The sequence below is a fragment of the Malaclemys terrapin genome, chromosome 19, assembly GCF_027887155.1.
Source record: "Malaclemys terrapin pileata isolate rMalTer1 chromosome 19, rMalTer1.hap1, whole genome shotgun sequence".
In the NCBI taxonomy this organism is placed as follows: Eukaryota; Metazoa; Chordata; order Testudines; family Emydidae; genus Malaclemys; species Malaclemys terrapin.
The window spans coordinates 22,738,144-22,762,022 of NC_071523.1; the positions used below are offsets into that span (position 1 = coordinate 22,738,144).

A 23,879-nucleotide genomic window follows, 5' to 3' on the forward strand; every position below is an offset into this window, starting at 1 on the left:
CTATTGTTACAGGTGAAAAAATATTTCCCTCCCCTCTCTGCCAAGCTTCTGATACAAAAGCTATGAAGTGCTGGTATACCCATCATTTCTTCATTCCATAATATATCATCCTCTTTTGCAGCTTTGTGGCTCTATTTTATGTGCCTTTGCCCCTCACTGTTTATTAAAATCTGAGTGCAGGAAAAGCTTTGCAATTGTGCATAAATAGTGCTAATATGAAAAATATCATCATAAAATGGGCTGGTTGGAACAAACAATCACTGATTTACTTTGCTAATTTAAATTGTATGTAACCGTTAGAATTGGGAGGCTATGCCTCTCCTCCAGCAACCATGCTGGGAGGTCTGCAGCACCATTACACGCTATTATTAGTTTCTGGATAATGTATATATTTTCACTGTAACACAAGCCTTTCTCCTTCATTTTTCATGAGAACTGGCATTAGATTAATGACTAAGCCACAGAAGAAACGTAACACCATGCCAGTCTGATTTATTGACCACTTAGCGTTGATGAAGCTGCAAACAAGAGTCAAACAGATGTTGCAGCTGCATTTTTCTTTATCAAAACTAACAGCCTTTTGCATTTTTAACCATTTCTTGTAATGTGCTCCTGCTTTTAGCACAAAACCAGGGATATTGCCACAAATAACCCTCCCCTTCCCCAGAGGGCCCCCATCTGGAACTGCAGAGACGGCGGCAGTGTGTGTGCCAGACTCCCAGTTGCCAGGCAGACTTACTGCTCTGACATGGCAAGTGGCAGAGGCTTTGTGACTCCAGTGAGTGGAAAGCTGTGTGGAGTTGCTGACATACATAGCATTAAGATCAGCGAATACGCTGTGCTATGTATCTATTTCTAGAGACTTCTAAATTCCTATTGATGTAAGATTTCCCTGTAGACTGGATCGAAGGCTTCTGAGATGTACATGGCAGGACTCTTTTCTGGCTGAACCCTGGTGTGTTTCCTGCAGGTGAGTTGTGACTACAGGTGGAAAACAGTTTTCCTGAAGTTTTGTAAGTAGTGAAATGGTCAGAAATTAACCCCTTGGTCCTGGAAGAAAGAGGAGCCTGGGATTTTTTCATCTCATAAACAATCTATGGTTCATCTGGCTCCAAGAGAGCCAAACCACCATGTGCCCATCCACTGTCATTGTCTCACTGGTGCTAGTGGTGATTTTGGTCTTTGTCACATTTCTTCTTGCCACTGAAGAAAGCAGGATTGATATTTAGCACTTTACAATGTAATCCACAGAAAAATAGAAGAGGAGAATATACCTCCTTGGCTTGATATTAACAACTTGAGAACTGATCGGGTTTAATTTGGAGTATATGTGGGGGAAGCATAAGAAGGGAGGGGATTGTTTCAGAAAGGACAAGGAAGTCGTGAGTGTACAGACAGTGACTCAGTTTTCAAAGCTTCTTGTTACTCAACACAAGGTTCTGAAGAGCTTCTCTGGGAAAAAGAAACCTGCCACATCTTGGAAGCTAAACTTCACTAATGACTGAAACTTGACATTTAGTTTCTGATGGTAGCAATAAAGTAGTTCCAGCTCCTAGGCATAATACAGATTAAATTATTAGGGATAAATGCACTATTGTACTATACATCAGTCACTCCTAGCAGCTAGTGCACCATCTGATCCCCCTATTGGTTCAGTTGCCTTTTCATCCTCAGACTAATGGCTTCTTGTTTTTGACTTGTCAAAAGTTATTTCTAAATTTGCATTCACTTCACCAGAGTCTATCCTCCATTCCCATTGCTGTCAATGGAAAATTACCATACAGCATTCAACGTTACAAACTCTTCTCCCTTACCTTCATAGACTCCTAGGTTCATAGATTCCTAAGCCAGAAGGGACCATTGTGATCATCTAGTCTGACCTCCTGTATAACATAGGCCATAGAACTTCCCCCAAAACAATTTCCAGAGTATATCTTTAAAAAAATCATCCAACCCTGATTTAAAAATTGTCTATGATGGAGAATCCACCACAACCCTTGGTAAATTTTATAAATGGCTAATTACGCTCACTGTTAAATGTTTATGCCTTATTTCCAGCCTGAATTTGTCTAGCTTCAACTTCAAGCCATTGGATTGTGTTACATCTTTCTCTGCTAGATTGAAGAGCTCATAATCAAATATTTTCCCCTAAATAGATTCTTATAGGGTATCTCTACACAGCAATTCCACAGTTGGCCTGTGTCAGCTGACTCAGGCTTGCGGAGCTTGGGTTAAGGGGCTCTTTAATTGCAGTATAGATGTTTGGGCTCAGGCTGGAGCCTGGGCTCTGGGACCCTGCAAGGGGGGAGAGTTTTCATATTATATGATTACATCATGCATTTTTCCCAAATACAGGACAGAAATATTTATTGAACACTTTTGCCTTTTCTGTATTATTATTGATAATTCTACCATTTCCATCTAGAAATGGACCAATGCCATTGTCAGGATTCGTTTTGTTCTTAACATACTTTAAAAACTCATTCTTATTGTCCTCAACTCTGCTGGCCATAGATTTCTTCTTGTCTCTCTTGGCTTCCCTTATCAATATTCTACAATTCTGAACTTCTGACTTATATGCATTATTATAAACTTCCCTTTTTTTCCATTTGTTATATTTTATTTTTGTATAGCTGCCGTCACTTCCTCTGTGAACCAGGTCAGGTTTTTAACCAATATGGTCGTTTTCTTTGATTATGGCTTTTGGGGCTTCTAGTAAAGTGTTCTTAAACAATTCCCAGTTATCATTCACATGTTTCTGATTCATTTATTACTTCTAGCTGATTTGGCTCATAATTATTTTCAGCTTTATGAAATTGGCCCTTTTAAAGCACCAAATATATATAGTGATTTGGACTTTATTCTGTTTGCACGTTATAAATGATCATTTGTACCTAAGCTACCACTAACTTTTCATTCTGTGGTCAGTTCCTCTTTTTCTGTGAATATATAATCCCCCCTTGTTGGTTGCAACATTTTTTTCAGTTAGGAAATTGTCATTTATAATCTTTAGAAATTCTAAGGATGTGTTAGTACTGGCTGCATGACACCTCCAAAACATGTCCCTCAAACTGAAGTCCCCCATGTTCACACAGCTTTTTACCTACACATTATAGATAGGTGCATAAAGAATCAGTCAACCTGTTTCCAAGTGTGATTTGAAGGTGTGTAGCAGACACCAGCTAATGCTCCATCTTGTGCTTTATCTGTTAGGACATTGCCTGAGCATGTCTGAGCAATATTTTTATACTCCTCCCTGGTCATTTGTCCAAGCTTCAACTTCTTGTAAGCTTCTTTTTTGTGTTTAAGATCAGCAAGGATTTCACTGTTAAGCCAAGCTGGTCACCTGCTATATTTACTATTCTTTCTACATATCGGGATGGTTTGTTCCTGCAACCTCAATAAGGATTCTTTAAAATACAGCTCTCCTGGACTCCTTTCCCCGTCATGTTATTCTCCTGGTGGATCCTGCCCGTCAGTTCCCTGAGGGAGTCAAAGTGCTTTTCTGAAGTCCAGGGTCCGTATTCTGCTGCTCTCCTTTCTTCCTTGTGTCAGGATCGTGAACTCGACCATCTCATGGTCACTACTTCCCAGGTTCCCATCCACATTTGCTTCCCCTACTAATTCTTCCCTGTTTGTGAGCAGCAGGTCAAGAAGAGCTCCGTCCCTAGTTGGTTCCTCCAGCACATGCATCAGGAAATTGTCCCCTACACTTTCCAAAAACGTCCTGGATTGTCTGTGCACTGCTGTATTGCTCTCCCAGCAGATATCGGCGTGATTGAAGTCCCCTATAAGAACCAGGGCCTGCGATCTAGTAACTTCCGTTAGTTGCTGGAAGAAAGCCTCATCCACCTCCATCCTCCTGGTCTGGTAGTCTATAGCAGACTCCAACCACAACATCACCCTTGTTGCTCACACTTCTAAACTTAATCCATGTAAATTTAATGTCCTTTGATTCCTTGATGGATTTTTATCCTCAGTATTTGATCCTGTGCTAAATGAGTGCTCCTATCTTTCCCTCTTTTTATCCTCCCCTTTTGTTATTACTTTAATGCCCTCCTAACTTCTCTAGCCAACCTCTCCCCAAGGAGATTGGTTCCCCTTCTACTGAGGTGGAGGCCATCCAAACTATACAGCCCCATTTCCTCAGGGAAGGTGGACCAATGACCAACAAAACCAAAACCCTCCACAACACACCACTTACCTAGCCAGCAATTCATTTCCAGATCTTCTGTCTTCCTTCACTCAGGGGACAGGAAGGATCTCCTAGATTGCTTGGACATTATTATTCTTCAACACACTTGCGATTTCCCTGAATTTATCTATTACCTGTGAGATATGAACCATTACCAATAGATGCTTGTGGCTTAACAGTTGTTCTGCCACTTGGATTTTGGGTGGGTTTGTTCCTTGTAGTTTCAGGAGCTTTGGGTGAGGATTTGATTAGCTGCTGAGGTTTAATTTTTGTAATTCTCTTTTGTTGTTGTTTTCCCCCTCAAACATGAGTGTCTTAAAGGGTTAATTCTAGCCTAGCTGGATTTTAGGCCAGTAGAATTCTCCCCACTTGGATGCAAGCTTGTCAGAGGAGACCTCTCTAGCACCACTACGGCATTCGTTTCAGAAGAGGGGTGAATTCGCCATAGGCATGAAGTAAACATGGTACTTTATGTTCAGCTGAAGTTGCTGTATGTTAAGCAGATTGTAGGTGGCTTGTGTTAGCTGCCATTGGCCCATGACTCTCTCTCCACCTCCAGCTGTCTAAGATCTGAACACATAAAACACTCACTGAGATTGCTACGCTTTATTGTTCAAAGGGATTTTATTTTCTCAAATCCCAAGTCTCTTGTAATTATGAAAACTAAATCATGCTAAACCAATACATTCTTCAGCATTTTCTGCTAACGTCGCTCATTACGCAGCCTCAGATGTGCTGTTTCCCTGGCAAGTCAGCTAACCACCCACATAATCCGGATCCGAAGTGGAACAGGTTCAAGCATCCCAGCGGGACTGACACATGGCTCTTCTGGGCCTCTGGTAGGATGCTGCTGCTAGTAGTGAGCTGAGGAATTAGAGCAAATATTTTCAGTATTGCTGCAGACAATAAAAATGCCGTGGCACCTTTCAGAAAGAAAACAGGAAGCTTAGTTTGGATGGTAGATGGTAGCTGGCGTTGTCTTATCCCTTCTTTGTAGATAGAATCCAAATTTTCAAAAGAAATGTGAATATAAACTTAAAGAAGGGGAAAATATGGTTGTTCCTATCAATTCCTTTAGCTAGGGGTAATTGATTCATAGATTCATAGATTCTAGGCCTGGAAGGGACCTCGAGAGGTCATCGAGTCCAGTCCCCTGCCCTCATGGCAGGAACAAATATGTTAATCCATGACTAAGAGGATTAATGATGGAACATGGGCTGTGGTGTCTTCAGTATAGTGTTGATGCCCAGTTGCATATCACCATCTCATCCATTGGTTGGGATAGCTGAATGATTCACTCAGTGCATGAAATGGGGCTTGGGGGAGGATTATCTGATCAAGACTCAACCCAGACAAGTCTGATAAAACTTGCAGGTTGAGGAAGCAAGTGGAGGAAATAGCCTGGACTTCACTGGGGAAGTATTCCATGGCAAGTGTTCACAAGCTGAGGCTCTCATTGGCTCTCGTGGTGTTTCTGGATATCCTGGTAGCACCCGTGGCTAAAAGTTGTCTTCCTCCCTCTGTGCTTGGCAGGAAGAGTGGATCCTTAACTTAGGAAGCACATTACACCTGGGCTCTGAAGTCTACTCTGGCTACCAGTTCATTTCCACGTGTGTGTTGGGCTCTAGCTGTCTGAGAGATGCCCCTTCTTGTGGGATGCTGCACCAATTGAGATTAGCTGGGACCACTTGAGCTGACACTTCCTTGGTTTAGCCATGAAAGGAGCAGGAGGGAGCATGTTCTCCATGAAGGGAGCATGACTCGCTCTCCCCACCGTTTGGTCTGTCAGACCCCCAAGACTGATGACCTTCCATCTGTTTTCTGGGACTTTGGAGAGAATTTGGTTTAGGAGGGCAGTGTGGTTATTGAGGTAGTTATTGATTACTGTTTATGGAAAGCCCAGATGGGTTAAACAGAGAAGAGTTTATCACTTATTATTAATTTATTTTGTAAGGTTGAGTTTTGTACGTGTGCCTTGATCAGTGAGTTAGGGCCATTTAAAACAATAAATAATAACTCTGAATGGTAATTGCCTGTCTTGGGTGCTTTCTTCAGCACTTAGCTCTCCTTAAGCTGTATAAATTGGTGCTACCTAGCTTGTGGCTTGAGAGCTGTGTGTGGTTCACCAAGGCTTCCACATACAACTCCCCTGGAGTCCTTTGGTTTGCTGGAAACTCCTCACTCTGCGGGTGATACTGTGGTAGAGCAGCGATCACAGGACCGCATCTTACAATGCCTGCCACCCGGTGACCACACTTAACAAATGGATCAAGCCTGCCAGGGTGTGGGGGCAGTATCAGTGCCCAGTGAGGCTGCATGAGGATGCCACTCCACTATGACTTTGTGGATCCCAGCAGTTTCCATACAGTGACAGAGTGATTCTTCATCTCTTCGAGGCTGCGAGTCACCGAGAGAACTGCCTAGGTAAACATCTCATCCCTGTATCTCTCCTGACATCTGTGGTGTCCTGAGAGCTCCTTGTTTGTAGTTTGATTTTTGATAGATGGCTGACAATAGACTGAGACTCTCCTTCAGGAAACCCTGAATCCTATGGCCTGATTCTGATCTCGCAGTCTGTGGGGAAGACAGTTGAGTTACAAAACCAGAGAAAGCAAGAACCAGGTCCATAGGCGCCTGGTGGTGATTCATCTTTCATGGCAGGTTAATCTCCATCAAGAGCTGGTGGCACAGACTGAGATTCCTCTGTTCATTAGAAAGAAGATCCCACCACCGGATGCACAGTCCATTTTATTTGCATTCCTTTCAGTGGCACCTCCCAGCCCATTTGTCATTGGTTCAAAATGACGGGTTAGTCTAGTTGGTTGTATGACCATCAGAACAGTATATCTGAGGATCACTGACACTATTATAACTATCACATACAGCTGATAGAGCAGCTCTCAATAGCTACTAAATGCCTAGGGAAAAAACAGTAAAACTTTCCATTGATAACTAACTGCATAAAATTGCCTTCAAGTGATTTATGATAAAAATCACCTCAAAAGAGCCAGAAACCTTGAAATCAGCAGCTGGTTGGGCAGCAGGTCATTAAAGTACTACCCAGGTTTGTAGGCTGAGATGCTTGAATTCAGCAGATATTGGAATCAGTCACTATCTTCCTATCTAAAGAGACCTTTCTGCTCTTGTTCTGCAGGGCAGAGCTTTGGTGATAAAATCTTCACTGAATTATTGGCGTATAGCTTGGATCCCAAAACACTAGTGTGCATTTATATCTTATCTACATTTCATCAGCTGTCCTAGTGCTTACCTGAAGGTCAGGGGCGGCTCTAGCTTTTTTGCCGCCCCAAGCACGGCAGGCAGGCTGCCTTCGGCACCATGCCTGCGGGAGGTCCCGTGGCTTTGGCATACCCGCCGCCGAATTGCCGCCGAATCCGCGGGACCTGCGGACCTCCCGCAGGCATGGCGCCGAAGGCTGCCTGACTGCCATCCTTGCAGGGACTGGCAGGGCGCCCCCCTCAGCTTGCCGCACCAGGCATGCGCTTGGAGCGCTGGTGCCTGGAGCCGCCGCTGCTGAAGGTCCTCCAGTCATGAGGCGACTTGTCATTATTCTAAAAACAAGCCTACTTGACCCACATTCCAGCTTCCCAGAGTGCTCAACCTCAGCATGCTTCCAATAATCTCTGAAGCTGGAATTTTGTGAATTGCAGTGGTAGCTCGTGTGGCTGTCTTCACCACAGTGTCATTGCACCCCGCTGGATCCCTCTCATCTTGTGATGTGTCTGATTTCACTGGTACTTGATGCTTTAGTGGTGATGCTACATGGGGTGAATATCACAGAGAAACAACCTTTGCGTGCTGTGTAAATACAGATCACACATGACCCTTTCCTGACATTATGGCTTGATGTATGTGAATCTTGAGTCTAACAGCTGTGCCAATATATCTATGCCACCTAACAAAGTTACACACACAGAAACATAGACAGTAATCATGGATATGGCTTGTCATACACCAGCCAATAACTTGATAGAGACACAGCCTGTCAGCACACAGCTAGTGACGGAGGGTGAGATTTTTCAGAAGTGCTCAGCATTGACCTAAGTCTGCTCCTATTTAAGTCAATGGAAGTTTGACTATATAACACAAATTTTAAAGCATTTAAAAATTCGTCATTCCAAAACAAAAAATTGAAACATTTCATTCCAAAAATGTTGAAATGTCCCATTTTTCCTGTTTTTCTTCCCAAATGAAATTTTGCCAGAATTAGCTTAATTTCACAACGTGCTTCCATTTTAATGAAACCACATATTACGATGGGATATGATTCAGTCACAATTTCTCCCATCAGCTCTAAGCCTGGGTAGCACAAGAGATAGTAAACTACAGAGACTTTCACTGCTATGTCACTGGCTTCTATCTGGCACAGACAATTGGTGACTGAAAGTCATCTTTTAACAGGGCTGTTCTCAGTGGCTGCATGAATTGCAGTAGTGACCTTAGTCCCAGCTCTGTTGGACAGGTGGCATCCTTGTTTGCTGTCTCAGCAAAATGGCAGGAAATTAATAGTGCGATATCTTGAGCATCTGCAAGATATCACAAGCCTGCAAGATTCTTGCCCATCAGAGGGATGAGAACTTATTTACTTCATGGTCCATTTTCAAGGCAGGTTCATTAGTAAATTGTCATTTTGGTACTGGAGTCTATTTGTTGCTCTCATTCTTTCTTCTCTATTCAGTAGGAAATTGACTCCCATTAGTACAGCCTTTGCAGACATGTGGCAGTTTGTGTTCCTGCTCCAATTTGGAGCTGGTCTCTAACAGCATTAATGAAACATTAGAGTTTTAATTAGACCATTATCCTATTTATTTTTATAAATAATTCCAAAGTAGTCATTAAAGTTTGTGAACTTAAGAGTAAATGACTTTAGGGAAAGAAATCAAGTTTTCAATCTTGTTATTATCTATTGTACAATCTCCCTGGGACATTGTGGGGAAACTACAACGGTTGTTTGTGTTGTTAAGATGATTCATTTACCCACATTGTAATAAACATTCTGTTAAGTTTCCTAGTTGGAAAGTCTGTGTCACTGCGGCAGAACTGCAGTGCATCAAAGAGGGGTTGCATTTTCTTTCTTTCCCTCAATTCCTATGGGAAGAATATGAGCTGAGAAAATGGATGGGGCATTAAACAAACCTGCAGGAGTGGGTACCCTGTAGTTGTTCAAAAAACTCCTAAACAGAAGCTCTGCAGAGTTGTTCTCTATTCCGATTCCAAATTTCTTCAGCTTGATCTTTTCATCACAAGCATGCAAGATTCTTCAAAAGGCAAGAAATTACAGGCCTGGCTGAAAGGAAGCTATGCTCAGGGGCACTGTTATATTGTCAGTTTCCTTGACTTTCTCCCTCCCTTTTCCTGCAAATTTACTGAAAGTGTGGCTCTTACTGATGTTCTCATGTATATTTCCATATATTTCAAATACTCTAATGTGAACCAGAACTGATCAAAGCATTTGATCGAGCACATGATTCATGTGCCTCTTAAACCAAAGCAAATTCTGTGGCAGTTGTGACTGGTGTTTGGAGGAGTCTGCGGTTGTTGATACTGTAGTGACTTGAAAAGGATTTGTACTAAGCAAACAAAGATAACAGTGAGACTGCAAGCAAAGGGACTCAGGAGGGAGGCTGCAGTGTGCAAAGAACTCTATCTCATGTGTTGTCATTTGCAACCTCTTATAGAATGGCTGTGGTCTCAGGGAATTAATGTACAAAATGGGAATGAATTCTGGCTTTTTTCTGAGATTGAATTTTGAATAAATAATAGAGTGACGATAAAGCTACCTACTCTCAAAGAGGGAAAGAAGACAGAAGTGGCCCCAGGTATTTATAATCTTTGTTCTCCTGTTCTCCCTATAGAACCCTGACATCGTATTGGTGCACTACCTGAATGTACCTGCCATAGAGGACTGTGGAAAACCATGTGGTCCCATCCTATGCTCAATAAACACAGACAAGAAGGAGTGGGCAAAATGGACGAAAGAGGAACTCATTGGACAGCTCAAACCGATGTGTGAGTACTTGAGGATTTCCAGCTGCACTGGGCAGAAGGGGGCTTGTTTTCTGTATGTTCCTGCAGAAACACCAAGTGTGGGAGCTGTTGCAGATAGTGATCTGGCTCGGCCTATTTAAATATCGAGCGTACTATACACATTACAGGATAAAGGACAATTTGGAGGCTATTTCCCCACGTTTAGATGTTTTATGTCCAGCTAGTCTGAGGCCTGGCTGGGCTTCCCTGGCTGGGCAGGTGCAGCTTGCGTCCACAGATTTTGTACCCATAAAATGAATTGCGGGCACTAATCTGAGCACTCACTCCTTGAACTACATGATCTGCAACCATGCTGAGACTTGGGCCTGCAGTTCAGTTATACAATTGGTGCCCACCTAAGGGAATGGCGCCCTTTTGATAACTTCCCCTGAGTTCTCCTTTGTAGTAACACTGTTTTGGTCCAAACTGCCTGGCCTGGGCACAGTGCCTTCTGATCAATCACAAAATAAACTTGGACACAAATTTAAAAAAATTGAGAGAAAGCAAGTCCCAGTGTCCTTGGAAACTTCAGAGTCTTTCCCATTTTGTGCTCCTCTAGGGAACTGCACTTTTGAAAGCCTGCTCCCTGGGCTGGGGTATTTTGGGATGCTTGCTTGAGGTATTTTGAGGAATAGGTTCAGGATGTTTCAAAGTGCAGTGTCTGTGCAGACCTCTGGTGTTCAGGCTTTTCCGGGCAGGGTCTATGTATGTCGTAGATATTAACTTACAGTCTTGTGACCTCTCCATGACAAATCCTCTGTCCATAGCACCCAGTCCCAACCCCTCTTACCATCTATCCCCACCCGATGAACCCTTCAGAAAGGCATCCCAGACCTTCCCAAAAGTATCTGGTCCTGTCCCCCTCTCCACACAGTTTATCCTAGATACAAAATTCACCCATTACCTTGCCTCCCTGCCCCTACCAACAGGGACCTAGTCGCTACCTCTAAACCCTTACAGTTCCCCTACTTTACAGGTGTCTTTCCCCAAGAACGACTCAGCATTTGAAGTGTTTTATATGTACGATTGACGTGGATTGCTGTTGCATACAGATAGCTTTTATTGAACTGACTTTAATTTTATCAGCAAGGAGCCCCATGCAGAAGCATCTTTCAGGTGCAAATTTTCTGATGTAAACAGCTATTAAAATAAGAGAGATTCCCATTCCCTCAGTTATCTGCATTGAAAAATATTTGAGTCAAATTCCTTGGTGATTGAACTCTATTGATTTCAGCCCTATGACACTTGGGATGGGATGGACTTGTCCCATAATCTATTGCTCATCTCCATTGGAGACTTTGGTTTGAAACTAGTTTTGAGTTTGCAAGCTCCATTGTAGAATTCTGACATCTCTCCCTCTTGCCAGCTGAACAATAACTAGAAACAATTGTTTTGGGACGAGTGTCAGTAACTGTTTTTCAGACTTCTGCAAGCTAAGGAAAGAGCTGCTTAGGAGGCTTGCAGTGGTACAGAGAAGTGTGCCCTGCACACAGGCAGCTCCATGGAACCCTCTGCAGCACTGGAATTGCCCTGAAGTAAAATATCTTCTTCAATAAGAACAGGAGTACTTGTGGCACCTTAGAGACTAACAAATTTATTAGAGCATAAGCTTTCGTGGACTACAGCCCACTTCTTCGGATGCATATAGAATGGAACATATAATGAGGAGATATATATACACACATACAGAGTATATATATGTGTATATATATCTCCTCATTATATGTTCCATTCTATATGCATCCGAAGAAGTGGGCTGTAGTCCACGAAAGCTTATGCTCTAATAAATTTGTTAGTCTCTAAGGTGCCACAAGTACTCCTGTTCTTCTTTTTGCGGATACAGACTAACACGGCTGTTACTCTGAAACTTATCTTCTTCAATGGCTGCAATTGAAAGGAAAGTGCCGTCAAGTAGAACCTGACATGTTTTTAACACGTGCTGTTGCTGTTTGCTGGTAACTAATGTTCACTGGAGTTGAGAGGTTCTGTCCTGTAAACATGGGCTGAGGGATATTTTCTAACCTGTCACTCTAACAAGTGGAGATTGAGTCACAGTCTGTGTACAGACCTCACTTGCAGGGCTGCAAGCCGGTTTCCTGTCCTGTACCATTACTAATGACTGCAATGGATAGGAGTCTAGTGAAGGGACAGTAATACTCTGACAGCTTCCTGTGGGACGAAGGAGTTAGAGGGTACTCAGCAAAGCCGAGATGGAGATCGATTTGGTGCTAGCACTGGGGAGTTCATTTTCAGGAGTTTGTGATGAGACTTTTAATTTTCTCTGAAATAAAATCTGGCAAAAGTTCTTAGCCCAAGTACAAAGTAATAATGATAAATTAGTAAATACTTTTCTGACTGGGCCTTCATGTTCATCCATAAATTTGCCCTGTTATTGAGTCCAGAGCTGGTAGATAAAGTGTGGGGATTGTCTTGGGAGACAGTGTGCTCTGGAGGGAAGAAGAGCACGAGAGTGCAGTCAGGAGGACTTGGGTTCGGATTCTGGCTCTGTGGCAGACGGTCTGTGTGGCCTCACAAAGTCACTTCACCAGTGGGGATAATGATAATCAGTGACGACATGAGTGTAAAGCTCTGTAGGAATTAAGTGCCACACCACTGAATTCATTGAGTGAGCAGAGTGATCTATGTATTTGCAGGAGTGTGACTCTCACCTAAGTGGTCAGGTCAGATGGGTCCACTAGTTCAGTCCTCAGTGCCCTGCAGGAGGTAACCTGTAATACACTCTGCATAGATATAGCCAAGCTTGGCTGAAAAGCCCAGTATGAATAGGCTATAACTACTCACTGGGCAAACTGCTCTGCTCTGGCAGGCTGCTGTCCAAAGTCAGGAAGGGCACCATTTGAGCAATCAGGCTAAAAAACAGGGATGCTTTTTTTAGTGTCAGAATATTTTAACACCATTATCAGGAATCACTTGATTTGGAAAGACAGTACAGTACAGAATAGGCATAGAAGGTCAAATTCTGCTCTCCATTACTCTCATGTGAATCAGGAGTAACTCCATTGGCTTCAGGTAGACTCTTGATTCTCCTTGGTATTACAGAGCAAGCTCTGTCACTTCATGCAGATAATCTGTCTATCAAACAGTACCTCACACAGACAAATGTCTGAGTCATTCAGATTCAGCTGGAAATGTTTCTCTTTCCCATCGAGATCATAAATTTCTCCTTTCTCAATAATAGAACAGCAGAGGTTCTGTTTAGATTGTATCAGGACTAGACAGCCTAGGGACTAACTCAGCATCACTGAGGACTCTTCTTTTTCTTTAATTAAGCAAATTAAATACAGAAATCTATGGCAAGGGAACTGAGAGAGATCAGTTCTGTTTTTTCTTTTTTGTTCTTTTTTCTGGTTTGCGTCTTTTCAGCCCTGATTCACCCCTTTAGCAGGGTATTGCAGGGGTCTATGGATAAGTGTATGATAGTGAATACAATTAGCACTGCACTATATCTGTGATATACAATTTAAACTTCTCCTGCTAACATAGGTTACGATGTTTAATGTAGACTTGTGTTTTGTGTGTTCTGCAAACTCCTAAATGTAGAGAGATCAGGTCAGTGGGAATCCCAGCTACCATGGCACAATGCTCTTATCTTCAGATATTTATACTGATAAATTGTATGCTCTGTGCCACCCACAATACAAGCGTATTCCACAGGGTGCTGAAGCAGCTGTCACTTGAGAAGATTACATTGTGTCCCATTCTGAGGAGTATATGTCCCAATATACATATAAATGATTTGTTTGCAATCAGAAAGAGAAATTAGGTATAAGGTAGAACCATAGAGGAGAAAATGAATTCAACAACCATAGTACTGAAACTAAGCACTAATGTCTGACTCCGCAGGTACCCAGTCCACTATTTTTGATTCCTCCAATGGGGTGCTGATGTCCTGACAGACCCAAAACAATCAGAGGGAAAATGTATGCTAAACGTGAAACAAAAGATGCAGATTTATGGCTTAGCCATCAGAGATATTCCTTCCTAGCGTAAGTGGCCACACAGTGATCTTATCTGGTCTGCATCATTATTGACTCTAGGATTGTGCAATTTCTTCATTACTTTCCAAACTCTGAGACCATTTTGTTACTGTGGGGAGGATAGGCAGGTGGGTTCTCAGCAGTCCATATCAGGTGGGACAGAGATCTCTGCAGTGCTTCAGCCCTGTACCTATGAGAATAGAGGCCAAAAAAGAATATGGGGGGAGGTTGTAAATGAGTGACTTTGTCCCAGGTGCCCCCTCATGGCAGCCCTGCAAGTGGCCACTCACCTCCGTTCCCCAGTAACTCCATATGAGCTTATAGCCTAGTCCATAATCCATAGTTTATCAAAACACAGTGAAAAAGTCTATAACACAACAATCACAAAACATAGTCCATATCACACCCACCCACCCCCGTGCATGTAATCTTTAAAACCCAGCTTTGTTCTCACCATATCTGGACTCTTTCTCGGTCCTCCTCTGCCAGACAGCCACCCTGAGCCTTCCTTTCGGGATGCAGCTCCACTCTATCCAGCAGAACCCCCTACAGCCTCTCTGCTAGGACCATCCTTGCCAGGGGAGAATCCATCACTCCCTCTGGCCTTCTCATGGTTCCTTTGGGGCCCAGCTCTCTGGCAAGAAGACATCAGTGGGTAAGCTGCCCCACAGCTGCTCTCTAGCTTAGAGCCAGCAGGCATCTCCTTCTGCTTCTCTCTGGCCTTCAGCCCTTTCCAGTCCTGGCTCTCTGGCTTGGGAATGTCAGCCAGCAAACCCCTCTTTTGGAGCCACCCTCTCACTCTGCCTTCAGCCCTCTCCCAGGAGCCACCTTCTCACTTTCACACCTCTCCTTTCCTGCTCTTCCTGACTGAACCAGTCTGTTCTGACTTTCCTGGTCACTTTCGCACCAGGACTCTTACACCCCTCAGGTGCTGCCCCACTGTCTTAATTGGTCCAGCTAGGAGCACCTGGACTGGAACAGGAGAGTTGAGTCCAGTTTCATTTAATGGACCAGCTACCCTGTTACAGAGGTCATGGAAAGAAAAAGGCCCATGATGCCTTTAATAAGTTCCTGTATATGTCAGTACAATCACTCAATCTAGTGTGAGTGCCAGTCAGCCCATCTTACAGCTGCTGCTTCCTTTCATACTCCAAAGAGACAAGAATGTGGTAAGTTGCTCATTTGACCCAGTTCCTTCCCTTTCTTTGCTTTCTTTTCCTTAGTTTCTCAAAGCTAGCTGTAGAGGCCACAAATTACAGGATGGAAAGACTAGATATGCTAACAGAAGACTCCAGGAACTGATTAAATTGCGCTGAAATTCAAGGTGTGGCTGAGATCAGACTAAAAACTTAATACCTAACAAGCAGGGAATGTGGCAGCCTGTTCAAAAATCTGCAGTGCATCAAGAAAATTATGTGAAAACTACGACAAACTAGCCATAAATCTAATAATACTTGGCTCTTTTATGTCTCAGGAGGGAAGAGTGAAGTTCTGCATGATTATTCAGTGTGTATGCATATACACGTCTCTGCTTATGGATGCACATCCTGGGAAACGCATCCTTGGAAATGTAGCTAAAATAAAAGCTTTTGATTCCGATCAGACTTGGAAAACATAGAGGGCCCAGCTAACTATGTTCAGGGAATGTAGAGGGGTACTTGTTGCCAAGACATCAGATTTGGCTCCAAAATTGAGCATGCCATGAAATTTTGATGCCAAACCCATTAACTTCATCACATTTTCACATAAATCATAGTCTTTCAAAGACTTCACAGTTTGATTTCCTGATGTTTCCAAATTCCTCTGCCCTAAAGCAGATTTGTCAGTGATTTAATCAAAATGTTGTGCATAGTATCAGTGGTGAAGTGAGAGTCTTAATTTGCAGTCACCTTTTTACCTGTTGCATAATGCAGATCTTATTGTTTTATTCCTTTGAAACTCAAGCTTCTATGATGAGCTTTGATTTTATTAAATCCCACATTTAAAACAGCTCTGTTCTGACAGAGCTTGGCTGCACTCGGAAGTCTGAAGTTTAATTACTGAGACTATGTACCATCTCCACAGGGATGTTTTGGGTAGGATTTTATAGTACCTGTAACTATGATTTTACTTCAGAGTTATGAAGTGAAATCACACTAGGGAGAACTCTCCTTCCTAAGAAAGAGGGCTGTTCCAGATCATAGACAAGTGGAAAAGGAACATTACAATTATGCTTGATGACTCTGTAATGAACATTAGATGGTTACCTGTTGGCCCTTTAATACTGAGCTCCACGTAGCTGACCCTGTTCAGCCCCCACCCCTATGGAGAAATCAGAGTGCATTAATGCAAACTAAAGCAGTCAATGCTACTGCAGCTAGAGGCCAGAAACCTGTCCTCTTGAGGGATATGTGCCGGGGGAGCTGCAAATAAAGTGGCAGATGGCTGCTGGGGAGGGAAGGAGAGAGGGTTAGAGAACATCAGCCAGAACAATGAACCATTTTCCCTGAAGTGCCCTGTGAGTCTCTTTGGGATGAGGATTTTGGCAGGAGGGTGTTCACTCAGGTTCAGTCTTTTTGTAATTGACTTGGTTCCTCTCTCTTCCCTGTAGTGACATTCCTACATTCAGTCAGGGCAAAAGCAAGGACAAGAACTGGTGTTGCTTCGGTACACACAAACTCCCAGCCCTGGACTTCACATCAGCTGTCTGATTCCAGGGACACACTGTGACCTTGGCCACTGTGAAAAGATCCTTCTCGCTGGCCCCTTAACAATACCTCTCTCAACAAAGAGCTCCATACAAAACTGCAGAAATGCTCCTCTCCTTGTTCTGCATCTGTGCTTGAATCTTAAGGTTATGGATGAAAAATGGCCCTTTCAGTACCACCCAGCAGCTCTGAGAGCTTTGTGGAAACATCATTAACTTGTTTTAATCTAGTTGGTCTGTGAACTAATCAAGAGATTGAAATTAACCCATCTGAACATCCATGAAGGGTAAATACTCGCTTGGAAATGCTCTGAGGATTTTATTTCCATTTAAATCTCCAACTGATTTCCCTTACTAAAATTACTGAGATGAGACTGTACACACTGAAATAATCAAGCTGACTTCAGTTTTTATTATTTGGGATCCCGGGCCTAGTTCTGATAGTTGAGTCATCTGCATTTGCAGCTGGACACTCATGTTAGCTCATGGTTGTTCAATCAAACTGGATTATCCCTAGTGATGTGTTAGGTCTCATCCCAGTGACTGTCTCAGTATTTCCCTCTGGATTACATCACTTTGCAAAATCTCATTAAGATAAATGCAGGCAAGTTTGGTGGGGGTGGATCCACTATTCAAAAGCTTTAGATGGATGAATCCATCTAGAGTTAGGAGATCAGAAATACAGGTGCTGTTCATATCATTTAAAAATTCTGGTATTAAAACTGCAGTGAAATGTTAACATAGAAAATATAAGGACATATTCTAAACTATATACTAACGTCATTTTATTGGTGATAACACACCTGTTGTATCTTAGAGATGGCAGAGTACAAGTTGGTCTCCTGAACTGAAAGTGTCATATAGAATGTTTTGCTTCTAAAGAGACCTGTTGGAATGAGACCCCTGTAAGACATTTATACAGAATGAGAACTGATAATGTGTCAGGAGATTTCTCTGGGAGTTTTGTTTCTGAAACACCTGTAAGTCATTTCTGCATGTCTGTGATGAAGCCTGGCCCTCAACTTTGGCATTGCCCTTAATTGTTTTCCTCTTGTGCCCTATTATCCTTGATTTGAGGATTTTCTGAACAGATCAGCAGATGTCCTTAGAGGCATCTGGTGCTACAGACAAAATACTGGGGCAGAATTCAACACAGCAGAACTCTGTATATATACACACCATATGATCAGCAAATCATGGGCCAGCTCAGCAGTGGGGGGTCTCTCCAAATTCTCCTCCCTTTTGGCTTCCCCTCTCTCTCAGCCAGCAAATCATGACCTGAAGGCTTGCAGCTGGTGATTTCTGCGTTCTGATCCTTGTTTCATGTCCACTATAACTAAGACCTAAAATGTGGTCTCTAAAATCAGATGTTTCTATCCCTTAGCTGACTATTGTGGTGATAATTAATAACAGCCTTCACACAGTCACCGCTGGAGAAACTGTAGGCTGTACATGGAGCTAGTGAAACTTTATTTCTTTGAGCATGAAAAAATCCCACTGTTATACAATCAAACACACAAATATCGGACTCATCCCCACATGCACCCATTCTCTCTGGACATGCTCAATTCTGGCTCTGTAAATGAAATACCCCAATGCTTTTGATAGTGACCTGAGACCCACCACAGGCTGTGCTGTCTGTGCTATCATATCTGTGTTGGGGCTTACAGACTGAGGGCCAGATCGTGGGACTACCAGTGTCAGAGTTGAATATTAAATAAAAAGCTTAAGTTAAATTCAGTTTCAAAACTAGATAATTCTGACAGCCAATGAGTATCTGTTTTCTGTGGACATCCATACAAAAGCCTGCTGGGGTATTCGCATTGCCTCTTGGTCACTACATTTTATGAGGATGCCATATTTAAAGAGCCACTGTCAAGTATTAGGCCGCAAATGTAGGCTTTCTTCAGTTGATCAAGAGGGTGGTCTTGCGGTTTTACAAAACTCTATACAAATAGAAATGTTTTCATGCTTAAAAACCCCAGATCTATTAAAATAGAGTATGGGGGCATTTGAAACTTCCCCAGCTGCTGTGCTGGAAATCTGAAATGCAGCTACAAAAATTTCTGGAGAACCAGAAAGTGACCATAAACAGAAAGTAAAGTATCACAGAACTGATATTTTTGGTTGGCCTAAGTCTTACCTGTTTGTTATTGTAATTAAATTTGTATTGTTTTTTCATAAAAATACTTGTTATTCTATTCCACATAGGTTCTTATGCAATCCTCATTCCTGTAGCATCTGAGCTCCTTCCAATAGTGTGACTAATATCTGTCACATGCTTGTTCTTTTATTCTCTCCCCGGGGGAGATGTATGCAGTGGAGTGTTTTATTTTGGAATATTTTTAATCTAATATAGATACGCATGAAGCTGTGTGTATAGGTTAGAGAAGGCAAGGCCAAAGACATGTTCCTTTTACTTGGAGCCGAAGATGAGGGCTGTGAACTCCTGAGGCAATTCATTCCACAATCTGGGATCAGTCCCCAAGGAAGCTCTGTCTCATGCACTGACAAGCTTTATCCATATTGTAGAAAGTTCCCTTGTCCCAGAGGAGGGAAATCGGTGAGCACAGACTTCATCCCAGGGTTTTAGGCAATCAGTTAGCTATATTACAATGTAATAAACCTAATGTATAAAAGTGGGTGTTAATAATAATGAAGCAATACCACCAAGAACACTAGACCAAACAGTCCCCAAAACAGACAAATATTAGCCCAGTATCAGTTATTGCAAAGTCTTTTGGACATGGGTGCCAGTATTATTTCTTTAGTTTGAATATTGACTGTATTTGGAAAGAGTTTAAATTATTCCTGTTTCTTGTTAGCCTTGCATTCTGGATTGTGGACTGCTATTGAATACAGAGTGTCCCCCAGATGGTTTCCTAGATAATTCTAGCTACAGATGCTTATAAATTAGCTGTTGATTTGGATTATGTCCTGAGTTCATGATGGCTTCACTCAGTAAAACACAGATGGGACCTTTGAAAGAGCTGGTGGAATATATTCAATGTGTGGATGTTGGTGGTGTGAGGAATGGGCAGATGGGGTGAGATATATAGATCTTGTGGTTCTTTCACTCTTCTTGTGTGTCCTCAACAGCTGAACAAGAAAGCCTGATGTTTTCAATGAAACACACTCTATATTAATAATATTTTAACAAACCTGTCTTCTGGCAGTATGTAGTTAAAAAGCATTGGCCACTGAAAATGTTATCAAAAAGTTATTGTCAAAAGAAAATCCACTAACACAATCTCTGACATTCTTCATTCAGTTCTGGTATTACCTAGGTACAATACCTCATTTGACAATTAGCTCACATTACTTCCCATGTGCCTGGTACTTACTGGACACTTACACATCCCGTGACTAATGAACAATTACTGTGTTGGGGAGTCTTGTTTTCTCTTAATTATTCAGGTCAAAGACCAAAACATCTATATCTATTGGGGGGGTTGGGATTTTTGTTCTTGAACTGTAATCTTGATGATTATAGAATATCATGAAGCAGAATCAACAACGGCTTTCATTTCCCATGAAAACAAGGAGGAATTCATTTTCTAATCAGTTAGTGCCACCTGGTGGCCAGTGCCAAAAAATTTCCCATTGGCTGGAAAGAGCATTAGTGGGACATTGTGCTGTTTGGAAGCACTTTAAGGAAAGGCTCCCCAGAAGGTTTAATAAAATAGTGTGTGTGATAAATACCAAATGCCTAACTCTGCTCTGTTCGGCCACTGCAGTTCACAGGGTTTGCACCAGTGTAACTGAGAGCAGAATTTGGTCTCATTTGTCTAGGAAGTCCATATTTCTTGAGGGTTACCATTCCTGTCTGCCGGTATCACTTTGACTGCAAAGATTTGAAAGCCAATAGAATTCTGGAAATCCTTTTATAATTTACATAGCTTTGATTGTTTTTAATTTATGGAACAATATTTTAATATTAGGATTAATATAGGATGCTAACACTATTAGGATTTCTTGACAGAAAGCTTGCCCCTCTCACTCACTCTCTCTCACACACACACACACGTTTTTGGAAATCCATTATTTTAATAACACACTATAGAACGTCCCTCTCCTTGGGGGCCTTTAATAGCTGAAGTGAGCCTCTAGCTTAGACTCTGAAGAACTTGTGGATCTAAAGGCGGAGGAGGCCTGGAATTACTTCAAGTCAAAGTTGCAGAAACTATCAGAAGCCTGCATCCCAAGAAAGGGGAAAAAATTCATAGGCAGGAGTTGTAGACCAAGTTGGATGAGCAAGCATCTCAGAGAGGTGATTAAGAAAAAGCAGAAAGCCTACAAGGAGTGGAAGATGGGAGTGAAAGCCATGTAGAGTTGGACCTTGCAAAGGGAATTAAAACCAATAGTAAAAGGTTCTATAGCTATATAAATAAGAAGAAAACAAAGAAAGAAGAAGTGGGACCACTAAACACTGAGGATGGAGTGGAGGTCAAGGATAATCTAGGCATGGCCCAATATCTAAACAAATACTTTGCCTCAGTCTTTAATGAGGCTAATGAGGCGCTTAGGGATAATGGTAGGATGACAAACGGGAATGAGGATATGGAGGTAGATATTACTACATCCGAGGTAGAAGCCAAACTCGAACAGTTTATTGGGACTAAATCGGGGGGTCCACATAATCTTCATCCAAGAATATTAAAGGAACTGGTACATGAAATTGCAAGCCCATTAGCAAGAATTTGTAATGAATCTGTAAACTCAGGGGTTGTATCATATGACTGGAGAATTGCTAACATAGTTCCTATTTTTAAGAAAGGAAAAAAAGGTGATCCGGGTAACTACAGGCCTGTTAGTTTGACATCTGTAGTATGCAAGGTCTTGGAAAAAAATTTGAAGGAGAAAGTAGTTAAGGACATTGAGGTCAATGGTAATTGGGACAAAATACAACATGGTTTTACAAAAGGTAGATCGTGCCAAACCAACCTGATCTTTTTTGACAAGGTCACAGATTTTTTAGACAAAGGAAACGCAGGGGATCTATTTTACCTCGATTTCAGTAAGGCATTTGATACGGATCCACATGGGGAATTATTAGCTAAATTGGAAAAGATGGGGATCAATATGAAAATTGAAAGGTGGATAAGGAACTGGTTAAAGGGAAGACTACAAGGAGTCTTACTGAAAGGTGAACTGTCAGGCTGGAGGGAGGTTACTAGTGGAGTTCCTCAGGGATCGGTTTTGGGACCAGTCTTATTTAATCTTTTTATTACTGACCTTGGCACAAAAAGTGGGAATGTGCTAATAAAGTTTGCGGATGACACACAGCTGGGAGGTCTTGCCAATACAGAGAAGGACCGGGATATCATACAGGAAGATCTGGATGACCTTGTAAACTGGAGTAATAGTAAGAGGATGAAATTTAATAGTGAAAAGTGCAAGGTCATGCATTTAGGGATTAATAACAAGAATTTTCGTTATAAACTGGGGATGCATCAGTTGGAAGTAACAGAGGAGGAGAGGGACCTCGGAGTATTGGTTGATCACATGATGACTATGAGCCGCCAATGTGACATGGCCGTGAAAAAGCTAATGCGGTTTTGGTATGCATCGGACGGGTATTTCTAGTATAGATGAGGAGGTGTTAGTACCGTTATACAAGGCACTGATGAGACCTCATCTGGAATACTGTGTGCAGTTCTAGTCTCCCATGTTTAAGAAGGATGAATTCAAACTGGAACAGGTGCAGAGAAGGGCTACTAGGATGATCCGAGGAATGGAAAACCTGTCTTATGAAAGGAGACTCAAAGAGCTTGGCTTGTTTAGCCTGACCAAAAGAAGGCTGAGAGGAGATATGATTGCTCTCTATAAATTTATCAGCAGGATAAATACCAGGGAGGGAGAGGAATTATTTAAGCTTAGTACCAATGTGGACACAAGAACAAATGGATATAAACTGGCCATCAGGAAGTTTAGACTTGAAATTAGATGAAGGTTTCTAACCATCAGAGGAGTGAAGTTCTGGAACAGCCTTCCAAGGGGAGCAGTGGGGGCAAAAGACATATCTGGCTTCAAAACAAAGCTTGATAAGTTTATGGAGGGGATGGTATGATGGGATAGCCTAATTTTGGCAATTAATTGATCTTTGACTATTAGCGGTAAATATGCCCAATGGCCTGTAATGGGATGTTAGAGGGGGTGGGATCTGAGTTACTACAGAGAATTCTTTCCTGGGTGCTGGCTGGTGAGTTTTGCCCACATGCTCAGGGTTTAGCTGATCGCCATATTTGGGGTTGGGAAGGAATTTTCCTCCAGGGCAAATTGGCAGAGGCCCTGGAGGGTTTTTGCCTTCCTCTGCAGCGTGGGGCATGGGTCACTTGCTGGAGGATTCTCTGCACCTTGAAGTCTTTAAACCACGGTTTGAGGACTTCAGTAGCTCAGACATAGGTTAGGGGCTTGATACAGGAGTAGGTGGGTGAGATTCTGTGGCCTGCGTTGTGCAGGAGGTCAAACTAGACGATTATAATGGTCCCTTCTGACCTTAAAGTCTATGATTCTATTCTTGGGGTAGTTTCAGACCTAGCCTCTATGGTCAGGGTGATACCCAACAGCTCCACAGGCATAAAGGCAGAATTGTCACAGATGCTATGGTGATTTGGGCCTATTGCAAAGACCAGCTGAGGGAGTCAGTTTCTTCCAGGAACCAGACCTCCTTTGGTTTGATTTAGCTAGTCATGGATTCCTCTCTTACTATAATTTATGTCTTCTATGTATGAGGCTCAGGGTCCCAAAGGCAAGGCATTTCTTTCCAGCCTGGCTTTGCTGCTATGATTAAAAATCAGAACCTGAGTGTCTAGTAATGGGGCAACTTCTCACTTTTGCTGATACTGTGTTTATATTTGTGCTAGACTGTAAAGGAGAAGGGGCTTAGAAACTGGAATCAGTGGAAGGAGGAAGACATACCAGAGCATTTTATAACATTCAAAATCAACATGTT

General features: G+C 42.4%; 1 protein-coding gene across 7 annotated transcripts in view; it reads left to right on the forward strand.

The window, feature by feature from the left end:
* CAMTA1 (calmodulin binding transcription activator 1) overlaps window positions 1-23,879 on the forward strand; it is a 668,552-nt gene that overhangs the window by 499,678 nt on the left and 144,995 nt on the right. For all 7 annotated transcript variants that reach the window (XM_054008960.1, XM_054008956.1, XM_054008958.1 and 4 more), the window contains exon 4: window positions 10,069-10,222. In XM_054008960.1, coding sequence (XP_053864935.1) covers window positions 10,069-10,222 — 154 coding nt within the window. The remainder of the gene's footprint in view (window positions 1-10,068; window positions 10,223-23,879) is intronic.